Raw genomic sequence first — 12,931 nt, 5'->3', positions numbered from 1 at the left:
TGGTTATTCACGAAAAGATTAAGAAAAATAACGAAAGTGCATAGTTCCTAAAACCCATATGCCGACGCCTGTAGCGAATTTGTTATTTTTCTCGTTTTAAATAACTTTCTCACAAAATAAAATTTAAAAAAAAAACATTTTTTTCTGACAAAAAGTCAAATTGTCGAAGTTTATTGCGTTTATGTTTCGCACATCCACACATTTCGTGGTCCCTAAAAAGCTGCTCGTTTTGGCTCTTGTTGATTTCATTGATAAACAGAACTCAAAAAATAAACTGATTCTGAAATTAATGTCAATCTTCCATTTAATTTTTCATGGTATTTTGATTTCATGGATTAACTACGAAATTAAAGACAATAAACCTCCACAAAAATTAATTGTATTACGGTATGCATATTTCCAGTCATGCCTATCTCTTACTAAACATCCACAAAAATTAATTGTTTTACGGTATGCATATTTCCAGTCATGCCTATCTCTTACTAAACCTCCACAAAAATTAATTGTTTTACGGTATGCATATTTCCAGTCATGCCTATCTCTTACTAAACCTCCACAAAAATTAATTGTTTTACGGTATGCATATTTTCACTCATGCATATCTCTTACTAAACCTCCACAAAAATTAATTGTTTTACGGTATGCATATTTCCAGTCATGCCTATCTCTTACTAAACCTCCACAAAAATTAATTGTTTTACGGTATGCATATTTCCAGTCATGCCTATCTCTTACTAAACATCCACAAAAATTAATTGTTTTACGGTATGCATATTTCCAGTCATGCCTATCTCTTACTAAACCTCCACAAAAATTAATTGTTTTACGGTATGCATATTTTCACTCATGCATATCTCTTACTAAACCTCCACAAAAATTAATTGTTTTACTGTACGCATATTTTCAGTCATGCATATATCTATTCATTGTGTGTAATTTGAAGCTTGGATCATGTGTTATTTGCTGGCTTTTGTTGGCGTCGAATTTATACAGAAAAATGTTTTAATACGTTTTTAGTGTACACGCCACCTGTACGCAACCAGAAAGTGGTCACTATAGGGGATTACGGTTGGAACCCGTGGAAACAGGACAAGTAAGTTGGGATATTAATTTGAAAAATATCACGTTGTTTTATTTGTTTATTCATGAATTTTATCTATTTAATTATCTTTTTGTTATTATTGATTATATATTGACGACATCACTATTTGATTTGTATGTAAACAACGAAGTACTTAAAATTATATATAGCTGAAAATTACTATGAAACAGTCATTTCTGATAGGTTTTTCACAGTACTCATGGGGTTTTGTGAGATAATGTTAAGGCATAACAATTTTGCTCCTGATTTTCAACCCGATCTTGGAAATTACATGAATTATTCCTGAGCGAAGCTTTCACGTGTATGCGACTTAAAAAGAGCAACATATATCAACAAAATTATTGATTCAAACTCAAATTTATTACAACTATAGCAAAACATGAACAAAAGGAACATAAACACCGAACTCCTGAAAAATTACAATGTGAACAAGACCAGGTGTTCCGGAAGATTAAGTGTCTTCTGTTTCTTTTACTGCATCCGCCATAAATATTTATATACACTGATTTCTTAATCAATGTTCTTTTTATTTATATTCCATGTATTGAATATTTAACACTTACATTCCAAGTATTGAATATTTAACAGTTACATTCCATGTATTGAATATTTAACAGTTACATTCCATGTATTGAATATTTAACACTTACATTCCATATATTGAATATTTAACACTTACATTCCAAGTATTGAATATTTAACAGTTACAGTCCATGTACTGAATATTTAACAGTTACATTCCATGTATTGAATATTTAACACTTACATTCCAAGTATTGATATTTAACAGTCACATTCCATGTATTGAATATTTAACATTTACATTCTATATATTGAATATTTAACACTTACATTCCATGTACTGAATATTTATCAGTTACATTCCATGTATTGAATATTTAACAGTTACATTCCATATATTGAATATTTAACACTTACATTCCAAGTATTGAATATTTAACATTCCATGTATTGAATATTTAACACTTACATTCCATGTATTGAATATTTAACATTCCATGTATTGAATATTTATCAGTTACATTCCATGTATTGAATATTTAACATTTACATTCCATGTTTTGAATATTTAACAGTTACATTCCATGTATTGAATATCTAACAGTTACATTCCATATATTGAATATTTAACACTTACATTCCAAGTATTGAATATTTAACATTCCATGTATTGAATATTTAACACTTACATTCCATGTATTGAATATTTAACATTCCATGTATTGAATATTTAACAGTTACATTCCATGTATTGAATATTTAACATTTACATTCCATGTATTGAATATTTAACAGTTACATTCCATGTATTGAATATCTAACAGTTACATTCCATGTATTGAATATTCATCACGAACTTTTCTGTTTTTTTTTCTTTTCACAGTGAATACTAAGAAAGAAATACCACCTAGAAGTGACGTGAAATGGACGTGTTTCCTGTAAGGAAGATATTATTACTTTTACGTGTACCATCGCTACAACGACACCAAATGGGCTTAAAACAGGAAGAGAAAGCTTCGACATTTTATAATTCTAATTTAATTTATAATAGCTCATCAATGTGTTGCCTGTACGTAGACTGCAGTGTATGTTCATTAATTGGTATCCGGAAGTTTATTTTATTTCCGGAAACATACAAATCTACTGTCTCATTGATAACATGTTTTAACGTCACGTGATTAGCATTGTAAATCTCTTGTATTCTTGTTTTCCTTTTTTCGACAGACGAATTTTTTGTTAATTATTTATCAATATCAATGAATGTTATTTATGTTTTCAAAGTTGATGTATTTTGGCGTACTAATTTACATATTCACAGCATATTGTGATGTTTAAACAAGATCACCGAAAAAGTAAACGATTATTGTTGTAAATCTGGTTTGTAGTTCTGTGTGTCTTACAAAGTTTCATTATTTAAATGTTTGTTAATCAATCTTAGCCGATAATTCATCAAGCAAAATCGTATTCATGTGTCTTGTAGCTTAATGACGTATTCCCTATTGGTGTGTCTTGTAGCTTAATGACGTATTCCCTATTGGTGTGTCTTGTAGCTTAATGACGCATTCCCTATAGGTGTGTCTTGTAGCTTAATGACGCATTCCCTATATCCGTGTCTTGTAGCTTAATGACACATTCCCAATAGGTGTGTCTTGTAGCTTGATGACACATTCCCTATAGCCGTGTCTTGTACCTTAATGACACATTCCCAATAGGTGTGTCTTATACCTTAATGACACATACCCTATAGCCGTGTCTTGTACCTTAATGACACATTCCCAATAGGTGTGTCTTGTAGCTTAATGACACTTTCCCAATAGGTGTGTCTTGTAGCTTAATGACACTTTCCCAATAAGTGTGTCTTGTAGCTTAATGACACTTTCCCAATAGGTGTGTCTTGTAGCTTAATGACACATTCCCTATAAGTGTGTCTTGTAGCTTAATGACACATTCCCTATAGGTGTGTCTTGTAGCTTAATGACGTATTCCCTATTGGTGTGTCTTGTAGCTTAATAACACTTTCCCTATAGGTGTGTCTTGTAGCCTAATGACGCATTCCCTATAAGTGTGTCCTGTAGCTTAATGACGCATTCCCTATAAGTGTGTCTTGTAGCTTAATGACACATTCCGTATAGCCGTGTCTTGTAGCTTAATGACGCATTAATTATTGCCGTGTCTTGTAGCTTAATGACACATTTCCTATATGTGTGTCCTGTAGCTTAATGACACATTCCCTATAGGTGTGTCTTGTACCTTAATGACACATTTCCTATAGGTGTGTCTTGTACCTTAATGACACATTCCCTTTAGGTGTACCTTGTACCTTAATGACACATTTCCTATAGGTGTGCCTTGTACCTTAATGACACATTTCCTATAGGTGTGTCTTGTAGCTTAATGACACATTCCCTATAGGTTTGTCTTGTAGCTTAATGACGCGTTGCCTATAGGTGTGTCTTGTACCTAATTGACACGGTCCTGATAGTTGTTTCTTGTCGCTTAAATCTTAAAGACATTTTCCCTTTTGGGCGCATCTACTAGGTATATAACGTAATTCAGTCTCTATAGGTGTGCTGTGAAGCTCAATAAAGCTGTCCCTATAGGTGTGCTGTGAAGCTCAATAAAGCTGTCCCTATAGGTGTGCTGTGAAACTCAATAAAGCTGTCCCTATAGGTGTGCTGTAAGGCTATATACGCTGTCCCTATAGGGGTGCTATGAGGCTAAATGACGCTGTCCCTAAAGGTGTGCTGTAAGGCTATATGACGCTGTCCCTATAGGGGTGCTGTGAGGCTAAATGACGCTGTCCCTATAGGTGAGCTGTGAAGGTAAATGACGCTGTCACTATAGATCTGCTGTGAGGCTAAATGACGTTGTCCCTATAGGTGTACTGTGAGACTAAATGACGCTGTCCCTATAGGTGAGCTGTGAAGCGCAATGACACTGTCACTATAGATCTGCTGTGAGGCTAAATGTCGCTGTCCCTATAGGTGTGCATTGAGACTAAATGACGCTGTCCCTATAGGTATGATGTGAAGTTCAATGACGCTGTCCCAATACGTGAGCTGTGACGCAAAATGACGCTGTCTCTATGAGTGTGCTCTGTAGCTCAATGACGCTGTCCTTATATGAGTATTGTGAGGCTAAATGACGTTGTCCCTATAGGTAAACTGAGACGCTAAATGACGCTGTCCCTATAGGTGTGCTGTGACGCTAAATGACGCTATCCCTATAGGTGAACTGTGAAGCTAAATGACGCTGTCCCTATAGGTGAGCTGTGGAGGTAAATGACGCTGTCCCTATAGGTGAGCTGTGGAGGTAAATGACGCTATCCCTATAGGTGAACTGTGAAGCTAAATGACGCTGTCCCTATAGGTGTGCTCTGTAGCTCAATGACGCTGTCCCTATAGGTGTACTGTGACGCTAAATGACGCTGTCATTCTGTTTTTCAGAAGTCCATGTGTGATTCTTTTTTTTGTTTTATATTCTATATTTGGTTTATAGTTGTTATATTTTTATATTTTCCGTAAGTATTGGCAATAAACTTTTACTGTAACACAGTATATCCTCGGCGTAGATAACCCGAGTGACAAAGCTATTGATAATAAATGTAAAGTCAATATTAACAAGGCATTAGAGTTTGACTTCGTTTCCTTTGAGAATTAGATTTGCCAGTCAATCAAATGATAAAGCGATTTAACAGACACCGAAACTGATGTTTAACGAAATGGAGCAAAATGAAAGTATTGTTTGCAAATATGAATAACTTACGTGTTTCTAACATCGTTTAAAATACTTCAAAGAAGATTAAAGCGATCTGTTTGGAGAATTTTGTTGGTTGTCGGAGAAGTTCGGTGGTTATCGGTTTGTGATCGCCATCTTGATCTCTCTTGGAAGTGTCATATTTCTGATGAGATGTGACCTGAGATTGAGGATGGTTTCATTACTATTACTGTTATCTAATACCTGGATTTATTCTTCTTGTAGTTCTTGACGTGTCTTTGTCCTATTTATGAGTCTGAATTAAAACTTCGTCGTCATGTAAAAGAGGTCATTATCTATTTCAATGCTTCCGCTAGGATTCGAACCCGAAATCCCTGGCTTACTGGAGTAACGTTCAACCTATCGAGTTAAAGAGAAGTTCACTCTAGCCGAACGGTAAATTGCAGTTTATACTTACCAGGGTTACATAAGTATTCTTTTGTTACATTTGTACTTAGTAATAATGTGTAACGAATTCGAGGGTGATATTTTTTACAGTCGAACCTCGTTATCTCGAATGAATAAATGTCGAAAATCCCGTTTAATTCAATGTATTGCGTCGGTCCCAGCAAAACTTACACTAAACATTTGAACTAATTTAAATCGCAGATAACTCGAGGTTTTCTTACGGTCCTGTCGACTTCGAGATAGCGAGGTTATATTGTATTTCTTTATGAACAAGTATTACTTGGAACAATAAACCGGTCATTACTTCTGTACTTCTGTAAACGTTATTCGGCACAATAAATTGTATAGCAGATTAACCTTTTGAAAAATTAGCGCTATGATGAATTCGCGAGTGCAATAAGTGCAATAACATTTTAGCGTGATACTGTCAGCGTGGAAAGCGCTAATATAACATTACCGCTGATAATATGTACATTCACAGTATACACACAGTCATTGAATGCAGATGTATCCATCATAGTGAGGTCTTATATAGTACAAGGTTAATGAAATAGCATGGATAAAGTAAAGGAAGAAAGTACCAACATGTCAACATAACCATAATCCAAGTCTTAATTCTATAAAACAAAACATGTGCTACTGAAATGTTTACTCGGAGAGGCATGAAAACGAGTCTCCTGTTTTGTCTACGAATCCTCACATGATTTACATATTCTGAACCGAGTGACCTTTGTCGATTTCCATTTCCTTCAGTCAAGGGGATATCGGAATATATCGGTACAAGAACAGGTGCAGCTATAACGTAAATCAAAGGATGTAAAAGAGAATAAGGTTTTATAATAAATATTATATATTAAAATACACAAGACAGAATAAAGGATAATGTATTGAATAATTATTGATCCTCCACAAGAGAAGGACCCGTCAAACTTTTTCAAAAAATTGTTTTGATATTTTCACATAAGATAGTGCGTTCCAAACATAACATAGTGTTGTCTTGGTGTTGTTGTTAAATAGAAGTTCAAATGTCACGGAAAACAGATCTTTACATGTGTTACATTTATTTTTATATATATATAAGCTGATATCTCCTCAAAAACGGCTTATATAAAATTTTCTCAAGGACCAGGAGGAAGGCATCGGATAGGATGTTTTTCATTATATTATTTTCAAGAAATCAGCTAGGAAAATATCTCAATTGAAATTGAGATATTTTATACAAGTGGGGCCTGAAGTCTGAGTATAATTGAGATATCTATTTTCTTGTAATATAATGAAAAACCATTCGTTTTTGTGGAAGATCTACTTCCTTGAATATATATGCCCGTGAAATGATAACCATGTATTGTAAGTGGAATTCGTGAGCAATGTTTATCGACGAGATCAAGTGCCAACCAAAATATCTATTTTACACAAACCACAAAGTTTGAGCCCCGACATTGTTAAACACACAAATAAATGTTGACATGGGTTACAGTACTGAAGGATTTTGCGAGTCTGTTTTATCCAGAAAATCAAGTGCCAACGAAATGTATATTTTAACCTAACCTATTTTTTATGAACTACTTTCAAAACGATGATGTAGACATAAGCGTTTAGTTCTACATAGGTAAGATTTCATTTCCTTTCATTTTTTTTCAAATCTTTGAATGATTATTTATGTGTAGCAAAGTCAGTATTATCTTCAATAAGTATTTAATACTTGAATCGTCGTATGAAAGCCACTGTCATTATAAGCCGTTCCCTAGAGTAGTCCCATCTGCTTATCTAACACTGAGTCTCACCAACTTAATCGGATCAGCACCCTAGGAAAGATAACAATGTTAACAGTAAGATGCACTGTTTTAAACAAAGGACTATGGATGAATGTATTACATAATCACGTTACTATGTCCCACGTGGACTAGTAGGAACGTCGATTTTCATCAGAAATATACTTCATAGAAAATATATAAAAAGTAAATAGATCTGAGAACGAATCCATAAACAAAACGCATTAAATGATATTATTCAGTAAAATAATGTATATATATATTCATAACGTTTAAATATTTACATTGAAACACATTATATACTAAACATATTTTTCAGTGGGTATGATCCCGGCCTACACAAGATATAAATTATTCAGTTTAATTTCGTAAACAACTCGATAAAACAAACAAAATTTTGACTCATTAAATGCATTAATTTACTTAGTGTATGAGATTAATGTTCTCAGAATGAAATAGATATACATGCATATACATAGATAATAAAATTAGCGACACTTCTGATTGATAAGCACTTTCATATTAAAAGGTTGACTACATGGTTACTGGGGTAGCAAAACTGATTTTAAAGCGTTTGAAGATTACATATGAAAGCGCTTGTTATTTACTGACCAGAAGTGTTTCCAGTTTTTTTCTGTATCTGTACCACACACTGCGAAAATAAATTTTCTAATTTTCTGATATGTCATTTAGCTCACAGATGTGAAATCTTCATCGACTTCTCATATGAGGTTTTATAAAACGAGTTGTAGACTTTTTTCACTTTTGCTAGCCGTGAACTTATTGGTTAAAGCCGAAATTAATTAGATATGATTTGAAATGAAAATTCATTTAAGATCCTTCTACCACTTAACATAAGATTACTGAAATTAGATTTTAACAGGTTTTGAAGTAAAACCTGTGGAGGACAAAGCCAATCATATGCAACTATTTCTTTGTACCATTTTCAATTTATCGTCGTTGTCCATACTGTGACATCGCAATCGGTAGCTGACTGGCGCAGCCAATGAGAAACCCCCTAGAGTATATTACACAAGTGACTTATACGGAAAACTATTTGAAGGGCGAATTCTCTAGATAACAGATGGTTTATGTTACGAATATACACACAAATATTTCGTTCATAATTTCGGATTCTTCAGATTTTATAAACTTACATGTCTATAAAATGATGAAACTAACGCGTGTCATTTTGTTTGGTTTGGTTATAGGTTGTGTTTGTTTTGTTTTGTTTTTTTTTCAATATACATATTTATTTGTTTGTACATATTTATTAGTCCATCAATGCATCTATAACTGTGCTACCTGTTTGACTTCCGAGTTCCTCTACAATATAAGCTTACAACAATCCACTTGGCCTTATATAGTGCAACTTGAATACTACACACCGTAAAATGGCTCCACTTTATGGTATGTAAACTTAGATTATACCGTCCAGGACCCTAAAAATCTCCTCTCTATTTGCACACAGGGCAAACGCAGTTCTTGACCTTTATGTGTAAGGAAATAAAAATGGCGCCTAAATGATCACAAACTCGAATGGTTTACTCTTTTAGAAGTATAGTATTCGGAATACGTGAAGGTGTACATGTTAAGTTTCAAATGCACACCAAATAAATGTGTGTTTTATTTTTAAAACAGAATAAGGTACTGACAGACACAGAAACGACTTGGGACCGATCCGATCGATCATGAATTGTTTGATTTGTTAAAAACACAAGTACTCACTACAAATATGACTAAGCTATTTATCATAACGCCATGGAGGGGCAGTTTATATATATATATGTGTTACAAAGTGGGTTTTATAGAAACAGTGGTTAGTTTATATATATTTTTTTCAAAATCTTTAATCGTTTCATTACTTCTGTTTGTAAATTCTGTGTTTAATCTGATAATAATGAAGCAAATAAGATCATTTTCAAACAATATTTGAATTTCCATATAATCTTAGAGTTGAATGTTACCAAATATGGTTAATATCCATCATTGTACACGTGCATTATGTTATAAGTTCTTAATAACATTTTTGTTTAACCTAAGAGCTGTATATTTATGATACGTGTATCAATATGTTACAATACAATAAGTAACATAAGTCTTCTAATACTGATAGTGACCCCCTGTAACCCGTTTTCTTTCTCTTGTTGTTGTTAATTGCTGTTGTTGCTGCTGCTGTTACTGCTGTTGCTGTTGTTGTTGTTGTTGTTGTTGTTGTTGTTGTTGTTGTTGTTGTTGTTGTTGTTGTTGTTGTTGTTGTTGTTGTTGTTGTTGTTGTTGTTGTTGTTGTTGTTGTCTACACTTGTATTTTGGCGTCGTGGCTTAATATTCTATCATATTAAAATATATGGTATATGTTGTGTGCTGTACCCTATTTTGTCCTTTGTGTGTTATCTGTGATGTATCTGTCAAAAGTTATATTTTTTAACAATGACATATGTATATTTATTCATCGAATACTTTTTGTGCAAACCGAAATCATTGTAATATGAAAAAAATCCTTTAGCAAAGGAAATGACTATTTGTGAATTGCCTTACACTTGGGATAAAAGTATTTGTCTTTCTGATTTAATGGTGAAAAAGTTGACATAAATATTTGTCATTTTAAAAATAATTCTATATATATATATATATATACATAATGGAAATTTTATGATTAGCTGGGATTGTTTCTCTTGTTTACTCACTTTCCCTTATAAATTATATGATATAATCTGAGGTATGTTGACTAAACCACATCGTGATAGAAAGCAAATACACACACACTACTCATCTACAAGCCAGCTATTTGTTTTATAAGCATTTTACTGAACACAAACAAAACATACAACTTCAAATAATGAATATGTTTAAAAGAACTGCTGGACAATTCAAAAGATGATCAGTTCATTATTTATGTATTATGTTTAATTCAGATTGCATTCTGCGTTTTCCTCTTTGCAATTTCAATGGCGCATGTCTTCAGAAAAGCTAGAATGACATTTTACGTGTAGATGACAAACAACCAATCGTACAGGTGAGCTCCATACGCTGTGTTCTCAGGCCTTCTGCTGGGGCCGCACAACAGACGGCCAAGTTCGCTCAACATTGGCTACCTATGACACAGAAATTACTGCGACAGAAAATGGGTTCCCAACTTCCTCTCAGAAACCTTTCGATCTAGCTTATATACACCAAAACAAAGTCGACACATTAGATCCGAGGCCGGTTCAGCGCGGTGAAACCTCTCTCAACCAAGAAACACACAGGTAAGAATTCTTTCACTGAATTGAAATATACTTGCAGCCCGCCATTCGAATGACCATGAAGACAGAAGAGGATGGTATAAATAACTATATATATACAGGACTACCTGCTTTATCTGTAGTTCTAGTTTACAATCAGTCTGCGATACATAGCCTTACATTATCTGTTAAGGGACGTTTTAAGACCCCGTTATCGGCTGAACGCGACTAAATACAGGTAAACATTCTATCTCCCCTTTATTTTACAACCACTATAATGGCGCTTTTGAGTTGTCCAGCAGAACTGAGATACGGCACTCAGACTTACGATACTGCCATAATATGCAGTAGCCATATTATGCAAATAAGTTTAACCCAGACAGGTCAAAGGTTGAATGGTAAATTATTCATAAATCTGTACATAACCTTATTCCAGTACGTCTTTTTTTCTGGAAGAACTTTCCACGTATCTTTGCTATCTGTGTGTGCGGTGAAGGTAAGGACTAGGGTAGAACGTTCGCCAGTTCCGATGTTATCACTGATAATAATATTTGGTGAGTCTTTATCAGAGGACATGGTAATGGACATTCTCCAGAGTGCTTGTGGCCGCCTCTGATTTATCGCAGTTTACAACCAACATGTCAATATGTCGCTCAGTCACCGACTGTACTGAGCTATCGGGAAGGTTTGCTCCGGTCCTCAAACTGCATATACGCTATCGGTGATAAAACTTTATCGTTCCAGGTTTAACTTGTCTCTGTGGCACTAGCTGAACACAATCTCGCACGGTCTTGACATGATCACATTTGATTTGTTTTGAATCTTCATCAAATTATCTGGAGGAAATCTTAGTTTTTTTAAATACCGGTGATAATTCTGTGATATTACTTTTGAAAGTTTGGATTGGATTCATATGGCAGGATTCTACGTAAACGAGTCTTTGTTTCAAAGGAACATTTTGGGTTTCCTGCAACTATTTGACATCATTGGCATTTTGTTTTCATTAATCTGTTTTCACAAATATGAATTCGCTATGAAATACTCAAGGAAGGTTGTTCTAAAGTATGTTTTCCTCTTGAAATATATTCTTAATTCAAAAACTTTTGAAAAAGATATTACTCAAAGCATTTTATGCCATTATAAATTTTCTGGAGTTTCGCCCAATTGAGATCTGGTTGCAAGCAATCACATGGTATTCGTATTGGTGAACCAAGTGTAGACCCATTCGGAAAGTTTAGCTAAACCTTTTGGGTGGTGTTTTGACGCCTTTGTTCATTGTGTAAGCTGTGACATTGTAGCCCCTAACCCACCGTTCTCTCAGCATTATGCATTGGCTCAGGTAAGCACTCGTACAGGTAAAAACGAGCATTGTGACAGCCGTTCGGTACCGTATGACGCGGTAGGGCTGGGTCCAACACTAACAGGTCAACTCTAGCTACCTGTTGGAAACATTTAGGTCGAGAGAAACGCATACATGCAGAATTTTGTAGTGGCTTTGTTCTTTAGGATTTCAGCTTCTGTTTTGCAAGAACATTTAAGTGTTTTGGAGATACTAAAGGTCTATTGAGTGAGTTTTGATAGGATTCCTGGGAGTTTGGCCACCAGGTATGTAACGGATAGAACCTGCCAAAACTATTTGATTCCCTCCACCGTGCTACCATAACGAATTGTTTGTGTTAATAACTTCAATTTATACCAGAAAAGATTGTTTAGAATGTGTTTAACCGATGATATAATGATTTAGGCTAGATATTACATCTTGATTATTATAATCATATGTTAATTTATCACTCATTTGAAGAATGTCATTATGTATTCAGAACCATATGCTGTCTAAGAGCGTAGGAGCTGTATATTTTCAAAATCAGCATTTTCCCCTCATTGAAGCGTAAATATTTATTTGGTTTGAAGTATTTTGGTGTTGTGTTTTATAAAACATTATAAATTATGCTGTAAATAATAATTGCAAAAGAACGATATATATAAGAAAATTCTCTTCAATAAGATATCAGATTGTTTTCATTGTCTTTTAGTTTTAATTCTTCTTCGCATGCCTTGATTACATAATAAGTTGTCCTGATATAACCTGTAATAATTTTGGTGATACGAGAAAAATATTTTAGATTTTTACAGCTGTTAATACTACC

At 34.1% G+C, this 12,931-nt stretch overlaps 1 protein-coding gene across 1 annotated transcript in view; it reads left to right on the top strand.

The window, feature by feature from the left end:
- Window positions 1-1,097, top strand: part of LOC132562287 (cadherin EGF LAG seven-pass G-type receptor 1-like) — a 30,159-nt gene extending 29,062 nt beyond the window's left edge. Inside the window, exon 11 of the mRNA XM_060227028.1 lies at window positions 1,018-1,097. Within this exon, the coding sequence (XP_060083011.1) occupies window positions 1,018-1,097 (80 nt within the window). The remainder of the gene's footprint in view (window positions 1-1,017) is intronic.
- The last annotated feature ends 11,834 nt before the right edge of the window (window positions 1,098-12,931 follow it).

This window comes from Ylistrum balloti, unplaced genomic scaffold (assembly GCF_031769215.1).
Source record: "Ylistrum balloti isolate Yb309-2 unplaced genomic scaffold, AGI_CSIRO_Ybal_v1 Utg371388, whole genome shotgun sequence".
Lineage (NCBI taxonomy): Eukaryota > Metazoa > Mollusca > Bivalvia > Pectinida > Pectinidae > Ylistrum > Ylistrum balloti.
The sequence above is the reverse complement of the archived record's forward strand: the minus strand, read 5'-3'. Positions and strand labels throughout refer to the sequence as shown.